Genomic DNA, 20,354 nt, shown 5'->3' on the forward strand with positions numbered 1-20,354 from the left:
ATCGGCAAGTCCTAGGCGCTAAGGCTTTAACCCACAGCGCCACCTGCGTCCCTATGATTCTATTTAGGAAGCAATAAAGATGCAATGGCATTCAGAGATGCCATATATACAAACAAATCTTATGAGAGTCCAATAAAAGCAGTTTCAAGCACAATAGAATACTGGGTCCCCTTAACAGCAAAAGTTATATTTAGAGCAGATTGACTTTGGAAGCTACCTACTTGGTAGACCAGTTCCCACAAGAAGTTATGACAGTGGCAGCTTTATTAAAGTTTGGTCAATATGGCTTAAAACACTGTTTCATTACAGAGAACAGGATAACTGCCTTGGCTAACCGCTCTTTATCTTATTTGAAAGCATGCTAAAAAGAGAAGGATTGAGGGGTTTGTAGATGCTACATGGAGAATAGTCAAGGTGTTAAAAAAAAACCATCTGTTCTTTAAAAATAAGAAATAAAGTTTTTACTGATCAAACCCTAAACTCTGTACCAATAAATGTTGAATTCTGCATAAATTATGCCACTTCACAAACTTTGCTTCTATATGAAAGCTAGTAGTAGTAGTAGTAGTAGTAGTAGTAGTAGTAGTAGTAGTATGGTACTTCCAAATGCCTTGCATACATTATACATATATTGGTATTTATTTAGAGAAGGTCTGTAGCTCAGCAGTAGAGCATGTGATTTGAATGCACAAGGACCCAATCTCAATCTCTGGCATCTTTAGGTAGGGCTGGGAAAGAGAACCATGTATGAAACCCTGGCGCTGCTACCAGTCAATGTAGACAATATTGTTACACTCATATATTTGCATGTACACGTTCCTACACTTGAGGCCTTCCTTCATTTAAGTAGCCAATATGCCGCCATGTCTGCAATCCAGCCTGTGTGCAGGATTGAGGCCCTAGACGCTGCCCATTTTAGCATATTTTAACTCAGAGTAAGTTGGCACAATAAGACCAATTGTTTATTTTCTCTCATTTGTGGCATCAAGATGTAATTACATTACAAGCAAAAAAAAAAAAAAGGATTCACCCTCCCTTTTTTCCGCCATAATGGCAAACTCCATCTGGAATTGAAAAATCAGCTGTGTTTCTCCTTTTGCTCGAGAAACATCACTAACGATAAAGATTGTTCATTTGCAACTTGCGTTTCACAAAATCTGTATTCTTGAGGGAGAACAGAAGCCGGCTAGGCCTCCCAGAACATTGAAAGTAAACTTATTGAGGTAAAAGAACTGCATTATACCACAGATAATATGCACAAATTATATATACAGACACACACATACATCCAGATAAGCTAATGAAGTGAAATGTCAAGCTTAAAATTAAACACTCAATAAGTTCTAAAAGTCTGAGACCTGGGGCATAATTTCTTGTATACCCTTTGAAGAAAGCACAGCATCCCTGGGAGAGAGAGGAAGATCCAAGGAACACCAAAAACAGCTAAAAATGACATGAATTCAAGAACCAAAAGCCTGGAGAAACAAAACTGTCTTGACATGGAGCTGAAAAGCCAGCAGTGGTGCCAGTTGAGCTTTATCCTGGTACCTGCAGGATCTTCTCTTCCATCACCCCTAAATCAGGCTTGAAAGAAGCACTGCATTGTAGCCAATGGAATCAGTTGCGGTGTAGGATTGATTGCAGTGTGTGTGTGTGTGTGTGTGTGTGTGTGTGTGTGTGTGGTGCTCACAACAGTTTCTCCAGTTTGCAGATATTGGCCACCTGTGGCCCAGAACAATCTGTGGCCATTGGGTTAAAAGGTTATGTCGAGGAATGAGCTAGATTATACATTTGATGAAGTGAATCCATCAATCCATTCATGTCATTGCATTTATGAATTGCCAGAAGGAGCCCAATGTAGTATACAATATAAGATAAAACAGAAACATAATCATGGGGTGTATCCAGCTTAGTCCCACTCAGAACAGACCCACTGGAACTAATGAACCTAAGTGGGTAATGTCCATTTACTTCAGTAGGCCTGCTCTGCACAGAAATAGCATTGGATACCACCCTGTATATTTATAAAATAAGAAAATCATTAAAACACAAGAGAGCACTTACTGCTCTTGGTCTCAGCAGGAAATGTAATGATTTATTTTTATCTGATGATGCTTATACTTCATTTTGTTAGTATCTTTGGGCATCTCTATGTTGGAAATGCAGGTTATAAGCCTACTTATAAATAAACAAAATAACACAGTGTCTTTCCTAACTAATAGGTTTGTATATTGCACTGAAAATGCTCCATTAGTAATCATATAAAATATTTGTTTCACAGGCACCTAAACTGCACCTTATTTGCTATGATCAAAACACATAGGACACAAACCATGAACAGCTAATAATTTGCTGTATTATTCTCCCTCCAGTCTATGAAATCCTTTCGGGAGTTTGTGATTAATTTGTGATGGAGGACTGGGAATATGACTAACATGCAAAGCTATAAATTGCATCAAAATAAAAGGAGATAGCTGTAGTGCTGTGAGGGGGTTACAATTGGGTATTCGCTGCAAAAATATGACAAGTTAAGTGTCTATTAGCCACTAATGTCATCATGAATAAAGGATGTTTCGCAATATATTGTGAAGGCATAGATTTAAACAGAAGTAGTCTGACATGAGAGGTTTTATTTTAATAAGAGTATTATAGTTTCCACAATAAAAGAATGAATGATATATTATTTAGTGTGGTGCAGTGGTTAGAGTGTTGGACTAGGACCTGAGAATCATAGAATTGTAGAGTAGAGTTGGAAGGGACCTTGGGGGTCATCAAGTCCAACCTCCTGCAATGCAGGCATCTCAGCTAAAGCATCCATAACAGATGGCCATCCAACCTCTGCTTAGAAACCTCCAAGGAAGGAGAGTCCACCACCTTCCAAAGGAGTCCTTTCCACTCTTGAACAGCTCTTACTATCAGAAAGTTCTTCCTGAGGTTTAGTGGGAATCTCCTTTCTTGTAACTTGAATCAATTGGTTTGAGTCCTACCCTCTGGAGCAGGAGAAAACCAGCTTGCTCCATCCTCCACATGACAACCTGTTAGATATTTTTAGGTGGCTATCATAGCTTCTCTGTCTCCTCTTATCCAGGCTAAACTAACCCAGTTCCCTCAACCATAAGGCATAGTTTACAGACCCTTGATCATCTCAGTCGTCATATGTTCCAGCTTGTCAATATCCTTCTTAAATTTTGGTGCCCAGAACTGGACACAGTACTCCAGGTGTGGTCTGACCAAGGCAGAATAGTATGGTACCATGACTTCCCTTGATAGAGACACTATACTTCTGTTGAAGCAGCCTAGAATAGCATTAGCTTTTTTGCTGCTGCATCACACTGTTGACTCGTGATAAGCTTGTGGTCTACTAAGATCCTTTTCACATGTTTGAGTTTATCATGGAAAGTTGTGGTATAAAGGCCAAAAGAAAGATACAAAAGACACAGTTGGTCGCTTTATGTGCCTGTACTTGGTCTGTGGTTTTGGTGTGCTTTAGTGACTCATAAGAACATCAGAAGAGCCCTATTGAATCAGGCCCAAAGCCTATCCAGTTCAGTAAACTGTTCTCAGAGTGGCTAGCCAGCTGCCTCTGGGATGTCTGCAAGCAGGAAGTGAGTGAAGCAGCACTCCTCACCACCACCTCCCAGCAACTAGGTATTCAGAGGCTTACAGCGATTGCGTCCAGTAACCTTTGATAGTCTTATCCTCCATGGATTTGTCTACTCCTCCCTGAGATGAGGCATTCTCCGTGGTGGTACCCTGGCTACAGAACTCCTCCAAGGGAAATCAGACAGTCCTCCTCTTAACCTGCATTCAGGAAAGATTTGACTTTTCTTCTTATTTTATTAGAATGCAAAATCAAGCATAGAACAAAATAATCACAGAAAGTAGGTAGTAAATAACAAAGCAGAGAGAAAACGGGGGCGGGTGGAGAGACATCCATAATACAGTCCAGTCCTTTAAAATATATTTTTATCCAGGCCCCTGGTCTACAGTTTATGAAGGTTTTACACTGCTGGTTTTTAATAGCTGCCTGCAACATGTTTTAATGTTGTCATACATTGTTTTTGTCTGATTTTATCATTGGGAGCTGCTCTGAGTTCCTTAGGGACGGAAGGGTAGGTTATAAATTTGAAATACTAATATCATAGACTAGGGATGAATGAATCTGTCTGTTTCAATTCTTCTTACTTCCTTATTATTCCAATCTTTGGTTCAGTTCTCCACATTTCTGCATGTCGTCATGAAAATTCATCAGCATTCTCCTAATATACACAATTTGAATGCAGTTTTACCTAATACACATTTCTGCACATTTCCCTTAATTTTGCATGTTATTTTCATTAAGGTATACATTTTAAAGCACACTTTAACAAATTTGGAGAAATGCAAATTTTGAAGTATGTCTGTGTTTCAGTTCACATGTGGTTTCAGGAAGTGCAAATTAGGCCAATTCAACTTTAAATGCAATTTGAATAAAAATTTCCTCCCAGTGTCTGCTCAATGAAAATATTGTGGCCTGTCCCACTTGCTCCCAGGGTAGGTGCCACTTTTGCCCTGAAATGCATCACTCACATAATAATAATAATAATAATAATAATAATAATAATAATAATAATAATGTAGAGAACGTTCAAACAAACTCGATTCCCACCAGTCGCCTGTTTCTAGATTTTTTGCTAGGAAAAGACACATCCATTTGTGTGCATAGGTCAATCAACCACAACTTGACTGTAGTGAAGAAGTAATCCACAGTTTATATTCTTGAGCACAAGATTGGAAAGCAGTTTCTTGCCAGTAAAGTCCCTCACTTCATTAAGCTTTTTTTTTCCCCATCAGGAAGCATTTCTGGAAAAGGGGTGGCAATTGATGGAGACATTCCATTGTTGTCGCCTCTATAAATTCTTCTCTGAGGGCCAGCACAGGCAATCACAGAAGAGACAAAAGGTGCAGTATGTGCGAGTGAAGGTGTAGCAAAGAATTGGACTATCTGAAAGTGCGACTGCCCCCTCTTCACAATTCTTGTGGTGTGTTTGTATTTCAGAATCTCTGTCCCCAGTAAATGGAAAATTTATAGATAGAAAATTTATTGTGGGTTCAGGGCTCAGCTCTGAGCTGAAAAGAGGAGGGTGTGGAATACATATGGGAAGGCCAGTGCGGGTGCATGGTGCTTGATAGAGTTGCAGCATGAAAGCAGGTAATTCTCTTACTGGACTGGGATCTTTTAATTTCCAGGTGAGTTCGAAAAAGCCCTTGGCAGGCTTCCATCCAATGGGCCCTGGGTCATTCTTACAGCCATCATAGTTTCCCCCAAGTTCAAAGAGGTTCCATCTTTCTAGGGCACTGTAAATTCTTATTTTTAAAACAAAAACAAAACACTATGGTGGCTGTCACAAAAACATGGCAGAACTGAGGCAACAACCTTCTACAGTGGTACCTCGGGTTAAGTACTTACCGTAATTCGTTCCGGAGGTCCGTACTTAACCTGAAACTGTTCTTAACCTGAAGCACTACTTTAGCTAATGGGGTTTCCCGCTGCTGCCGCGCCACCGGAGCCCGATTTCTGTTCTCATCCTGAAGCAAAGTTCTTAACCTGAAACACTATTTCTGAGTTAGTGGAGTCTGAAACCTGAAGCGTATGTAACCTGAGGTACCAGTGTATAACTGTACATGCTGAGAGCCTTGCTCTTAAGATTCTATTCACTTTAAAGATACAGTAGTGCATGTACATTTGGAGTGTGTTTACAAAGGGGACTGCGGAATAAGAGAAAGGGAAAGGAGTTGGTAAGCCGAGTGAGCGGGGTGCAGCCCTTAGTTCAAAAATATGTACATTTTTAAAGCTTCCTTGACCATTTTACTTTTGAAAGTTGAACAGAAAGGATTGAAATAAACCATTAATAAGGAAATAACCTTTTTTAAACTTGGTCTTCCTCTCTCTTGTCACCCAGGGAACTCTGAGCTGTCCATAACATGTGAGGTTAAGACGACATTCCTATGTAAAAATGTAATGAGAGCGGACCAGACTGGGGTGGAATCTATACACATATAAAAAAATGCTGTGAAAATGCATTTTTAAAAAAATATATATTGAAAAATATGTTGAATTTGCCATAGCTCACCATCTCCACCTAGTGTCACATTTGTATAATGCACTTTACAACACACTTAAAACGTTTTATTTGCAGATCTATAGCAGTCCTAGGTATACTTGGTGTTTTCAGTTGTGTGTGTCATTGTCTAATTATTATCAAAAGTGACCAGGAATAGCTGAGTCTCCCCTTTATGAACTCATGCTCTTATTGACTTCTTTCTCTCATGCTTTTCTAGTTGCCATTCTGAGATTTGTACAAAGTATGGCTGAGAGAGTTAGAGAGATCAGAATGATTCACATCTCAAGTGCCCTTGCACGTAACTCGTCACACCACCACTCCTTTTAATTACTATTTGCTGTTTGTGTCTGCACAGACGATCTCCACCCACAAGCAGTAATTTGACCCCTTGCATTTCATGTGCAGACGTGTCATTACTGGTGCAAAACTTTCAGTAGGTGTCCATGGGGAAGAATTTATGAAAAACATCTCAACCAGTTTTACCGGGCCAGTAAAGGCCAATGGGTTGCTTATCCCAGTGTCCGGCATCTAAAATGTATATCTGCTTTTGGCACAGGATTTCTTCAAAGGAGGCATCTGATACTAGTAGTGCATCTGAAATTAGCAGCCCAATTTCTTCCTGGCTTTTGAGGTTCTTAATTATTCAGTCTTGTTTCTGGAGCCAGTTTTTGTTTCTGAATTTTGTTACAAAATACGTGTTCAGCTTGTTATAGATTTAAATGCCTTCCGTTCCTCTCTGATTCCTTCCTCCCCCCCACTACATTACCTAGGCACATACATACAATGGCAAAACATCCCGCCCTTAAAAAAAATTATATGATTTGTACACCTGATTGCATCAAGATTATTTCTGTGAGTTGGGGCCGTGTCAAATGTTAGTTCTACTCAGAGTAGACCCATTTAAATTAATGGCTAAGGTGAACTGAGGCCCGTGAATTTTAATGGGTCTACTACTCTGAATAGAATGGAATTGGCCCAAACCCTTATTTCCCATTAGCTGCTAAATTAGCAAATGGAATGAGTAAAAGTACAAAGAAATTGTGTACAGTGGTACCTCAGGATGCGAACGGGATCCGTTCCAGAGCCCCGTTCGCATCCTGAATGGAATGTGAGATGTGACGGCACGTCTGCGCGTGCTCTGGTCAAATTTTGCCACTTCCACACATGTGCGTGACATCATTTTGAGCGCATGCGCATGAGCAAGCGGTGAAACCCGGAAGTAATGCGCTCTGTTACTTCCGGGTAACCGCAGAGCACAACCCGAAAGCGCTCAACCTGAAGCACATTCAACCCGAGGTATGACTGTATTGGGTTTTTAAATTTATTTATTTTGCTTTGCATAAAAGGTATAATTTTTTAAAAAGTGAAGAAAAGAAGAAAGACTACAGTACAGTGGTACCTCGGGTTAAAGTTGCTTCAGGTTACAGACGCTTCAGATTACAGACTCCGTTAACCTAGAAATAGTACCTCGGGTTAAGAACTTTGCTTCAGGATGAGAACAGAAATCGTGCAGCGGCGGTATGGCGGCAGGGGGAGGCCCCATTGGTAAAGTGGTACCTCAGGATAAGAACAGTTTCAGGTTAAGAATGGACCTCCAGAATGAATTAAGTTCTTAACCCGAGGTACCATTGTATATAACTATAACAACTGCTACCAGTTAACAATTACATTTTTTTAACCTACTGTATATTGTATAAATGAGTTCCAAATTGCATTATCTTTCTCCATGCAAAGTCTACATCTATAAGCAATCTGCTCATAAATGGCAAGTGTAGACAGGTCTTCAATCCACAGAATAAATGGAGCCGTATATTGATCTTTCCAATGCAGCAATATCAGTCTCTTGGCCACTGTAAGGACATGGAGAATCTATTTATGTTGTCCAGTTGTCAAATTCCACGTAGTAGGTATATAATTCAAAAGCATATTATCCTCTGTAGATTTTACCTTCTTCCGCACAGTCATAATTATATAATCCACTACTTCCTCCCAAAACTTACTAAGTATGGGACATTTTAAAGACATGCTTTCAAGAAGCATTATCCTTATTCATGAGATTTAAGGGTTTTCCTATTGAATGGGGTTATGTTATCGAATAAGATTCTATCAACGCAGGAGGAAAAATTGAGATTTTATTTATTTATTTAATGGCATGTGTACATTGGTAATGCAGCAGGTGGATGGAAAAGCAATTGATCTGAACACTGCAGCACACTGCATGCTCCAATTCCAGAATTAATTTCAAAAATTCTCAGAGTTAAACCAGAATTCAGAAGGAGAAGAATTCAAGTAGAGTAAACTCATAGTACAAAAAATGAACAAAATGGATGAAACCCTTTCATCCCTATCTGACACAAATGGAGGAATTGGCAGGATTATTAAGGATGACAAGAAATGGATAAAATATGGAACACTTTGTACTGTAGCTGTTTTGGTCCTCCTGCTATACCATAAATCTGGCTCAAAGTACATTCAACAGATTGTTGCTCCTGGCTTCTAGATGAAGAGTATGTTGGGATACTGCCAGGGAGATAAAGCCCATCATGGCCCCCACGTCGCCTCCGGACGATCCATCGATCTCCCATAGATACAGTATCAGCAATTAGCAACACGAGCTCCAGAAAATAGCTTGCCACATTCCAGAGCTGATGCACGCTCTATCAGCAGAATTCGTACAGCGAAAGATGCACGCAGGAGAGCATTATTTAGAAGTTTATTCAGCGTTGGTCAGAACAAAGGAAAAAACATGACTGCCTGCTTGCGTGTTCAGGCACAGAGAGAGAACCGAAAGCATAGACACAACAGAAACATCCTGTGAACAGGAAATACGCAGACTCTGTGACTCACAAAGCCTGCTCCCTTTTAAGGTGGAACAGAAATATCCTAACAGAGTACACTTACCCATTCTTAGTCCATAAACAATAAGTATTTGTGGTCCCCATTACAATAATTGTCAGCCTTTTTTATCACATGCATTCTGAGAATGCAGAGTACATATTTTCCCTGCTGCAAAACCAACTGAAGTGAAAGCTGCACCTTTGGCACATTCTCGAAGTGAAACTTGGCTGCAAGGCACAAAATTAGTCATTGAAAATTACCTTAAAATATAGGCAAAGGATTGTTAGATCATTGAACTACTGTATTTACGCAAATCTAATGTGCCATAGAATCTAATGCGCCACCTCCGTTTTCAAAACCTTGAAACCAAAAAAGTATTTGCTCTGTCAGCGGCATTTTTCAAGCTTGCAATCGAATCTAATGAGCCATCAAATCTAATGTGAACCTTAATTTTCGCGACATAATTTGGCCAAAAAATGTGTGCATTAGATTTGAGTAAATATGGTATATACTGTTGGTTAAAGGAAGAGTTGCTTTCCATCCTAGAATGAAATCTGAAAGACGTATGTGATGTTGAACCCAGTAAGACGAAGCAGTTTACTTGGCAGAGACTGCAAACTATTATTATCGAGTCTGGACCTTCCATTTTCAGTTTGCTGTAGTCCACATTGAATGCATATAATCTGGTACTAGTTTTGGGGTCTCACCTTGTTCCACATGGGGAGGGGTGAGAAATTTGGTTCAATTTCCAATTAAAGGCGGACCTACTTAACACACACTTCCTAAAGCATTATGTGAACTGAAAAACATCCATCAGCTCTCCAGCCAAACAATGTGTGCAAAAATGCACTTGTAAAGATAAAGGGACCCCTGACCAATAGGTCCAGTCTTGACTGACTCTGGGGTTGCAGCGCTCATCTCGCTTTATTGGCCGAGGGAGCCGGCGTACAGCTTCCGGGTCATGTGGCCAACATGACGAAGCCGCTTCTGGCGAAACAGAGCAGCACACGGAAACGCCGTTTACCTTCCCGCCGGAGCGGTACCTATTTATCTACTTGCACTTTGACGTGCTTTTGAACTGCTAGGTTGGCAGGAGCAGGGACCGAGCAACGGGAGCTCACCCCGTCGCGGGGATTCGAACCGCTGACCTTCTGATTAGCAAGTCCTAGGATCTGTGGTTTAACCCACAGCGCCACCCGCGTCCCTAAAAAAAATGCACCTACTGGCTTGCAAAAATGCATTTTAGTAGGTGAAATTGTTTGTATATTATACAAAACTGCATACAAAACTGTAATGTAGGAGACATTTTCCCAAAAAATACTGATTAATTTTCATAAGGACTTTTTAAAAAAAATCACAACTTGATGTGAAAATGCGGAGAACTTCAGACTGGAAAATTTAGAAACATTGACAGTCTCATTGATCCCTAGTTCCAAGGTTCCAGGTTGCTCTTTTGTCTCCTAGGAGATCTCAGAGCAGTAACAAGCAAGGTCAAAATAGGAACTATCAAGGCACTTTGTATGCAGGCCTGCACCAGTTTCTCCAGCTCCAAGAAATACTGAAAAGGGGAATCCAAGCTTTTTCACCTGGCTGAGCACAAGATGGAAGTAAGGGGGAAGCAGAAGATGCATTAGCAACCTTTCCTCCTCCTCCCAAAGCATTATAAGGATTCTTATAAATTGCATAATTTATAAGCCTCACTGCTGCCCTGCCCTGCCCCATCTTCATCCAGATAAACAGCAGCAATGCTAACATCCGGAGGGAGGCTCCATTGTTCTGCCCCCACCATACCAGCCACTACAGCCTATGATATCTTTTTTATGAAGCAATTCCACACATCCAGGGAAGTTCTAGAATCAAACCACAGAACCATCTAGCCAAATGCTGTTAACTTTGGTAGAAACTCTCATCCATACTACCAGATTCCTTTTAAAAGCCAGGGAATTAAATCTTACACATGCAAACATGTGCTTTGCCATTGAGCTATGGTTCTTTCTCATATTAATCTCACAACTTGGATTTTTGCATGAAAGAGCTATTGGTCATCCCGCACAGCTTCCAAATCCAAAATGACAAAATAGGAAATTTTATGTATGTGATGTGCAAAATACTGATTTGAGTAATGGGAAACCATATTGCTTTGCCACCCTTAATCTTCTGCAAATGAGTAACTCTCAACCAGAGATGCGCTTTCATAGTTGCCTGGCCACAATCAGGTGACAACAGTGAGTCAGCATTCTTCTTTCCAGTTAAATCTGATCAGGAACAGAGTGTAAGATGATGCTGGCAAGGCATTTCCCTTTAACATATTTTCTCTTTGCAGACTAAGAGCAGTGCTATGTGGAATGCCCATTGCAGGGACGCTGAGAGGAAATTCCAGAGCTATGCTGCTATAACCTGTTCCCTTCTCAAGAATGATTAAATATGCATCGTCAAAGCGTATGATCCTCTGCTGTGGCACTCTGCTAGAAAACTCACATTGATTGGTTTCAAAAAAAGAGTCATCTCCTGCCTGAATCATAATGTCTTATCTGGAAACTATGGTTCCTAATATCAGTCATAAGAGCAGAAGTGGTAGAGTGCTTAGTGTACAAAGTTGGACTGGGTCAAATTTTTGAGGATGTGGTAAACTGGATCGCTTGTCAATTCCATTAATGCTCTCTAGAGCAGAGATGGAGAACTTGTGGCCCTCCAGATGTTGACTAAATCCCCCACCCCCAGTGCTGTCCATAGACCATGTTGGCTGTGACTGAGGGGAGATGGAGTTCTACTGGAAAAATCCTACCATCTGCAGGAGGGCAACTTTGCATTTAACCTACTGTCTGATTGCCACAGCAGTTAATATCTGGGAGAAATCTATGGGGTGTCAAGATCCAGGTTTTCATCACATCGAGCACCTAAACCTTTTAGTGACTCAGTGAGATGAATCCAGTGGGGTGTGCGAAATCAGGGGCAAGGCTAACAGAAATAGTCCCCCTCTCCCTCCGTGTATGCAGGGCTCTATTATGTGACCTGTTTATTGAGCCTTTATCCTGATTTGCTTGATAATTAATATGCCTCTGAATCACCAGTGGTCTTTTAATAATTGATTTATTATTATTTTATTAAATGGATAACAAACAAGACTAGCAGGGTATTCCAACAAATTCAACAAAAGGTGGGGGAACCAACTGAGCACGGTCAGGTAAAAGGTAAGGAGATGAAAGATACCCATAAAAATATCGGAAGAAATTTGAACAAAAGAGGCAATACGGCAGTATTCCAAGACATAAACAGTGGGTCAACAACTCGTACAGTCAAAAACACTGAGCATTTGTTCTAATTTGTCAGGAAGTTATACGGCAATAGGCATTCATCCTGCCTAGGGTGCTCAAGCATCTTCCCATTAGTAATTTGTTCATCCTACTTTTCAGTGCATTTCCCCATCATTGTCCTTGCTGCACAAACTCTGATTCTTTTTGAAGTGCATTTGTTGCCCTACAGAGACCAAGCACTTTAAATCTACTTTATGGAGCAAACCTAAGTTTTTTGGGATGCACTTGAATCCTTCCTGTAAAATACTAACAGATTGGATGTGCCCATTGTCTGCTCATCAAGGTTAACTTGTAAAGATGGCTGAAGAAATTATGGGAAGTATTTACTTACTTACTTAACTTACTTATTTATTTATGGCATTTATATCCCAACTTTTCCTCCAAGGAGCTCAAGGCACCATACATTGTTCTTCCCCTCTTCATTCAATCCCCACAACCACCCTGTGAGGCAGGTTATGCTGAGAGGCAGTGACTGGCTCAAGGTCACCAAGGTCAGTGGGGGAAAAGGGATCACCTGAATGTGCACTAGGCACCACAATTTAAGGGCCCCTCCAGAGCGTTGCTTATTAGTTTTTAGGTGTATTCTGCAACATGTCATTGACACAATAATAGTGCACTAGTGATGAATTTATACTGGACCATACACACATCATTCTATTTTATTAGCTGTTCTGTGATGCTTCCCCAATGTTACTGCATTACTGCCATTGGGAGGGGCACTCTTATACCATAGCACAACAAACACGAGACAAAAAATAAACCGGAACATTTGTGATAGAAAAGGATACGGGATTTGAGCAGGCGGTTACAGGGCATGCAATGACCGGAAGCAAAGCAGTTTGCCTACTCTGAAACATTTACAGAGCCAAATAGTGTTGCAAGCAGGATTGTGTCTAGCCACCTGACACCATCATAAGCCCAAATCATAATGAATAAAAATGGTGTGTGGAGGGACCCTAAGATGCACCACTCTAATATGTTTTCAAGGATGTCACCAACAAAACACTGGGGGAAATAGAGTTGGGAGGAATGTTAGCCAAACTATTTCACAGAGCTGTAATGAACGAGTTGATCTCTTTATGTTCAAGTTAGAGTAGCAGGATGATCTATGGATAGGTTTTATGAGAAATGCAATCCATTTGTTTTGCACTGCAATGCTCAGAATAAGGACTGTGTTACTGCAAACTGGCAATATAAGATTGCATAATTTATCTTCTTGTTTTTGCTTGGTTTTCTTTCTTTCTTCTATGTAATTTAAATTTGGAAAAGAAAGTATGTATTGAGCGGGGGTCATGGAGTCCCAATTTTCTGGGTTGCCGGATGATCCATAACGTCAAACACATCCCAACACATTTCTAAATATCTGTTCCCAGATGTGTCCTGGATTAATTTATTGGATCGTGGCTCCCGCAACAGCCAAGACAAAATAGCTATTGAACCATAGTTTTATGATTAAATAAATAAAAGGCATACTGGAGTGGAAAACAGAGCAATAAGAATTAAAGGTGTTTACTCAGCTCTTAGCAATAAAACAACTCTAATAACTTTTCAGTGTTCAGTTGCCTATACAGAATGCTTGGTAAATTCTGCTCTTCTAATAGAGACCACAATTTTGAGAGATGGTAAGCTTAAAAATAAAATAAAATGCATGGTACCATTTCCAGAGTGCCATTTGCATTATTGATAGTATTATGAAGTACTGTACAGCAAAAGATTTACAAAACTGTGCAGTTAATGCAGAACAAAACATTTCCTATCCACATGAGTATAGATACTTGTGAGTTTCACTTGTGAGTTTATCAAGTTTCTTGTTTTAACTAAAGACTTGGTCTGTTCAGAGACAAAATATAAAGAATGTCAAGTTATATTCTTAACAACACAAAGCACAGGGGTTAACCTTAGCTTAACACAGCCTTGGCACCTGTCAAGGCTCCTACTTTCAGTATGTCATATTGCACTAATGCGAATTTAGAGGAGTTGAGAAGAGATGGAAATGAGCAGGATTAGGCAAAACCAGTTCCCTTCACTCAACTTAATTAAGGTGGCAATGTTGGGTAAGCAATCCTATGGCTAGAAAGCCACAGACCCCAATCCACAGCACCCAAATCATCCTCATCTCAGGAGAGGAGATAGAAAATACTGGAAATGTCTTGTAGGAAAGACCTATCTTTATTTTATCTTGCTCCCTACCACTGGAGCCAATAGGGTTTACATCTGAGTAGACGTGCATAGGATTGTTCTGTTGGTTAATGAGTTTCGTGTCTTCACAACTACCCTTTGGAATCCCCCCCCCACACGAATAATAGGCAGGTACAGTCTTTGTTGGGACGCGGGTGGCACTGTGGGTTAAACCACAGAGTCTTGGACTTGCCGATCGGAAGGTCGGCGGTTCGAAACCCCACAGCGGGGTGAGCTCCCGTTGCTCGGTCCCTGCTCCTGCCAACCTAGCAGTTTGAAAGCACGTCAAAGTGCAAGTAGATAAATAGGTACCGCTCCGGCGGGAAGGTAAACGGCGTTTCCGTGCACTGCTCTGGTTTGCCAGAAGCGGGTTAGTCACGCTGGCCACATGACCCGGAAGCTGTACACCAGCTCCCTCAGCCAATAAAGCAAGATGAGTGCCACAACCCCAGAGTCGGTCACAACTGGACCTAATGGTCAGGGGTCCCTTTACCTTTACTTTACAGTCTTTGTTGGCTCTTCACTGCCTACTGAAGGCCTTTCTTTTCCAACAAACGTTGAGTATTGGAACTGTTTTTAGGTGTTTAAATCATTTCATTGCTTGCTTGTTTGCTCTCCTGGACATCTTTGAGATGAAGAGTGGGATATAAAGTTTAACAACAACAACAACAACAACAACAACAACACATCGTTATTACTCCAATTTATAAAACACTTTTCGTTCAACATTTATATTTAAAGGATGGCATCCAATGTTAGTCATACCCAGAGTACACCCACTGGATTTAATGGACATGACTACCTTAAATGTATTAATATCTATGGGTCCACCCTTGACTGTGACTAACACTGGCTACAACTCAACTACATCTGCCTTACAAAACAAAGCAAGCAGCCACAGTTCAGTAAGCAATTTAAACTATCTGAAACATAATGAAAATGCAGTCAGCAGTCCTGTAATTACACTATAAAACTTAATAAAATATTTATACTAAAACAGCAGAGGACAAACATTAATATTCTATTTGAATATGTGAGTTTTCAAAATTCATTTGAACATGGGAAGACATGAAGCCTCACAGGTCAGCCCAAGGAGGGAATTCCAAAGTCTGGGTGCTACCACCTTGAAAATAAAAGTCCTACTCACTTTATTTGTGTATGAAGGGAAGGGAGTGCTCATTACGGGAACATACTGGTTGAGAAACTGAAAGGAACTGAAAAGTACAAGGAGAATCTTTCTCCAGTATCTAAGAAGGCAATGTTCTAAACTTGTTCCTTAATGATCAGAGTACTACACTATGTTCGGAGAGCTGGATTTTTAAAAACAGTAAACCATAGTCATATCTCTAACATTAAGGTTCCATGTGTGGTGAGTGAGCTGGGTGATGTATGTGTATCAGTGAAAGGCTGGTCGACCAGGGCAAATGGTGTCATCTATATAAAATAAATGTTGATGATATGCAAAGTAGCAGAGTAGCTTACAGCTAGGAAGCTAAATAACTCTTTTAGGTGATTGATAGTTTCTTTGTAAAGACTATACAATGTCCAGACTCTGTATATTCAAAAGAACTTTACTTTCATAAACATATAACTAAGAAGAATATATTTACAATCTCATGCTTATTCAAACATGGGTACATTCTCAGTTGAATTGTAGACTGAAGTCTACTTACTTAGTCTTACAAACAAAATTGTATTGAGACTTGCACCAAAGTTTTACCTAACTCAGGGCTTACTGAGAGCTCCTGCATAGGTTTCTCCCTATTAACGTTTAGGGATCTTCCGCTATCTGTTTCACATCAGACAGATCACATTGACAGCATACAATCCTCAGCAGTATCCTGAGCAGCCTCTCTTAGCAGCCATTCTCCCTCACACACATAGAGAGAAGAGAAAGCAGATAAAAACAACAGTTACTGGAATAACAGTCACAATAGAATGGAATGCCTCTCTCATGTGACTCAACAGTCAGCCAATCATATGAGAGCCACTGCCTGAGGGGGGGGCTATGTTTAAAGTACACAGTAATTTAATATAAATAAATATTCCCATTTCAGGAACTTAAATCATTATCCTTAACTTAAAAAAAATTCCTTCCAGTAGCACCTTAAAGACCAACTAAGTCAGTTCTTGGTATGAGCTTTTGTGTGCATGCACACTTCTTCAGATACACAGATGTGTATCTGAAGAAGTGTGCATGCACACGAAAGCTCATACCAAGAACTGACTTAGTTGGTCTTTAAGGTGCTACTGGAAGGAATTTTTTTTGTTTTGACTATGGCAGACCAACACGGCTACCTATCTGTAACTGTATCCTTAACTTGTCTGTCATTGGCTCAGGCTCTACCTACTGTTGGCCTCCCTTCCTTCTGCCCTATTGGTCACAATGGGCTCCAATCACCAGTGGAGTGCATATATGATTGATCATGTTTTTAAGGAATGAAATTGCATGTGCTTTCCAACACTTGAAAGTGACACAGTAGATGGACTTGACAGGCTTAAAAGCAACACAACCTTATTTTTATTTTATTTTTTCCACAAGGAGAAAGGGAAGAGGGGGAAATATTTTATAGATTTTGACACAACACCATTATCAGAATGGCTAAACTTTTGAGACTGTGAGAAGACATACCAACAATCTATGTCCCTAAATAAAGATCCAGGTATGAAGATGCTGAATCAGATCATTGGTCCCATAACTAAATATTTTGTCGACTGGCAGAAGCTCTCAAAGTTTTCAGGCAGGGGGTCTCTCCCAACCCTAACAGGAGATGCTTAGGACTTTCTGCCTCCAGGGCAGGTGGCTCTTCCACTAAGCTATGGTGGAGGAATGAGTTTTCATCCCCTAGCAACAGAATAAGCCAATAACTAGGAGGGGCCAAGAGCAACCACAGAAAACTCCAGAGACAACCACAGTCTGCACGGCTGCATTCATCTCTAGTACATGTTTAAGAAACAAACCTCCCCATACATTTACTTCACCCCATGTCTTCACCCCATGTCTCATTACTTGATGAATGCATGTCCCAATACATGAACTGCTTTCACTGGAAAGCATCAGTGCTGATATGAGGTGGCATGAAATTTCTGTCCCCTGTGGTATTCGATTGGCAATGACTCAGTCACACGTGCAACTTGCCATCACCTAATGTTGCAGTCATGAAATGATAGGAAGGTAGTTGTGAAGACTCAACAAAGCTGCTATATAAAATGTTGGTGATGTATTCTATTGGAAAACTGTTGCAGTAAAAAGAAAATGGTCTTGTGGCATCTTAAATGTATTATGGCATAGGTGCTTAATCAACAGGCAAGATCAGAGGGCTAATGCTTTACTGTGAAAATGCGGGTTAATTTCGCTGCTTCCTACTAGGGAGTAAGTGGAAAACAACATGATGCTTGGCATAGCATTACCTCTGAACTGGAAAGTGTGACTTCTTTCGCTCCGAACCAACCCTGATCTTGGCTTTCTGTTTGTGGCTTGTTTTAGTGAAACCAACTGCAATCTCCAGTTTGGATGTAACACTAAAGACTGTAGTTGGTTGTGCTCACTAGCGGCAAGCAGCAGGGAAAGTGATAGCACATTCACAGCAATCCGTCAACCGCGGTTTATTGTGACACATTATAGTGATCAACGTGCACTTGGGGTCGCAGGTTGTGTTGTGTATGTGGCTGGTCTACTGAGGCCCATCCAAGCTGCCAAAAGATGTTTCTAACCCCCACCCTACCCCTTGCATCTATAAGCAGGTGGATGGGATGTCTTTGGGACAGGTTGAATTTGAGACTGGGAGGCAACTGGAAGGAGAGGAAACCAAAGAACCTGTCAAAACCCTAACCCCCCAGACAAATCTGATCTGAGTTGGTCCTTAAGATGATGGTGATGTCCTCCTTTTGGAAGGTAGGAAGTCACATGACACAGTCAGGCCTCTGGCTCAGATGGCCTAACATTGATGGGCAGGGTGGCTCTCCAGGGTTTAGGAGGAGGCTGGGGATGGCACCTGCGTGCAAAGCAGATGCTCTACCCTGTGAGCCCTTTCCCCTTGGTCAGCCAGGACCTCTGGCGGGTCTCTTTGGAGGAACAGACAAACGTGTGTGCAGCTGCGCGGCAAAAGGTGCAGGGACTTTTGCTCGTTGGGGGGTTTGCCATGCGGAGGGATCATCAGCCTTTCCTTTTTTGTCCTCCCCGCCCTTGTGCCGCTTCACTAGGGTGGCTGGGGGGGGGGCAGTTCCTGAAGGCGCAGAGACACCCGCGCGCAAGCACACACACACGACTCCTTCACACGCATGCAGAGCGCCGCTCTCTTGCCGCTCCACGGCTGCCACTGCTGCTGCCGCCGCCGCCGCTCTTGCTGGTTACGCCAGCCCGCCTGCCGCCCGCCCGCCTGCCTCTCGCCGTCTCCCCTCGCCTCCGATTCTGCGCACACAGCCTGTCATTCTGCACAGCACAGTTTTTTCGCTCCGCTCGGAGAGCGAGTGGTGGAGAGAGAAAAAAAACACACACACACGGAGAGAGAGCAGCTCAGGAGCCCGGCGAGAGAGCGAGGCGCCCGAGTCCCGCAGCCCAGCATGGCTTCGGGGGACCTTTACGAGGTACGGCGCCGGAGCGGTTGTCCGGGGCTTGGCCGGAGGGCAGCCGGCGAAAGGAGGCGGGCAGGCAAGCAGGCAGGGAGGAAGAGAAGGAAGGAAAGGAGGAAGGAAGGGAGGGAGAGAGAGAAGGAGGGACGCCCCGGCCAAGGAGGCTGCGGGGGCTTGTTTAGCCAAGGCGTCTTTTCCGCGCGGGGTCTTTCTCTCGGGGGGCGCCGGGGGGTCTCCTTCTCCCCCTCTGGAGTTCCTGGAGGAACTGAGAGGAAATGGCCAAGGTGGAGAGGAGGCGGAGGGGGGTGGCAGATCGGCTGCTGCTGCTGGCGAGAGGGATGGATGAAGCGCTCCCTCCCTGCTTTCTCTTTCGAGACCCCCCCCCCGCCACTTTCCACGGGGTATGAGCTGAGTAGGCCTTAGAGGAGAGTTAGCGGGCCAGGGGGAGGGGGCACCCCAGCCGGACAGCCCCCGGGGCGGAAAGTCCAGGTAAAGTCCTCTGGACTGCTCCTCCTCCTCCACCGCCCTCGGAACCCAACCCGGTAACAGGAAGGAGAGAGGGTTGCGCCCCGGCATGCGGCGGCGCAAAGTCTTGGCGAAGAGGGAGGCGCTGCCTGTTTTTCTTTCTCTCGGGGGCTTCCCAGGCTTGCCCCCAGGGGGCGGATGTAAGCCACGGGGGAGGGGCTTGGTGAGGAGGAGCTGGAGCCTCTGGTGGACACCAGTGCATGCTGGGGGATATTGGGGGGGGTGGGAGGTGCACTCAAGGATGCTGGGGTTGGGAGGTGGGCTGTCAAAGTTTGGTGGGGTCTTGAGAGAGGATGTCTTTGGGGAGGCAGGTGTTCCTGGATTGGGTTAGCCTGGAGGTCTTCAAGTGAATTGCTTTGATCAAGTCTTCTGAAGAAAGTGTCACTGATTCTGTGCCAGTTTACTAGTTTATCATACAGCATTGAAGTGCAAAAGGAGAGAGGGATTTGCCCTCTCCCCACCATGTTAACTTGAGTAGATCCTATTAGATTGTTCCATGTGGATTAGAGGATGCTGCCAGTGTTTGTCCCATGATTTTGGACTAGAGGAAGTAAGTGCAGGAAGTAGCACGCCAACTATCTGGTTGGTCTGAGGTGCTGAATTGGGGCATCGGCAACCCAATGGAAATTCTAGGTGACCATCTTTGGATCTCGCTCCATGTCAGAATTTTAATGGCTGGACTACACTTTGTACCAAAGCCTCTCCATCCAAAGTGCCACCAAACCTCTACCTCAGATGACACAGGGTTGTATCTATCTAAGTTCTACTCAGTTGACCCATTGAAACTGAAGGGTCCATTCATTTCGGTGGGTCTGCTCTATGG

General features: G+C 42.5%; 1 protein-coding gene and 1 long non-coding RNA gene across 2 annotated transcripts in view; one reads left to right on the plus strand and one right to left on the minus strand.

The window, feature by feature from the left end:
• Nucleotides 1-12,013: 12,013 nt before the first annotated feature.
• Nucleotides 12,014-16,400, minus strand: LOC310850556. The gene is made up of 2 exons (XR_014567359.1): nucleotides 14,928-16,400; nucleotides 12,014-14,086 (listed from the first exon to the last, which is right to left on the minus strand). It is a non-coding gene; the product is annotated as an uncharacterized lncRNA (long non-coding RNA).
• A 1,285-nt stretch (nucleotides 16,401-17,685) lies between these two features.
• The window catches only part of CDYL2 (chromodomain Y like 2), a 69,985-nt gene continuing 67,316 nt past the window's right edge, over nucleotides 17,686-20,354 (plus strand). Inside the window, exon 1 of the mRNA XM_083752074.1 lies at nucleotides 17,686-19,021. Within this exon, the coding sequence (XP_083608200.1) occupies nucleotides 18,716-19,021 (306 nt within the window). The 5' untranslated portion in view covers nucleotides 17,686-18,715. The remainder of the gene's footprint in view (nucleotides 19,022-20,354) is intronic.

Source organism: Podarcis gaigeae (genome assembly GCF_964106915.1).
Source record: "Podarcis gaigeae genome assembly, chromosome: 8".
Lineage (NCBI taxonomy): Eukaryota > Metazoa > Chordata > Lepidosauria > Squamata > Lacertidae > Podarcis > Podarcis gaigeae.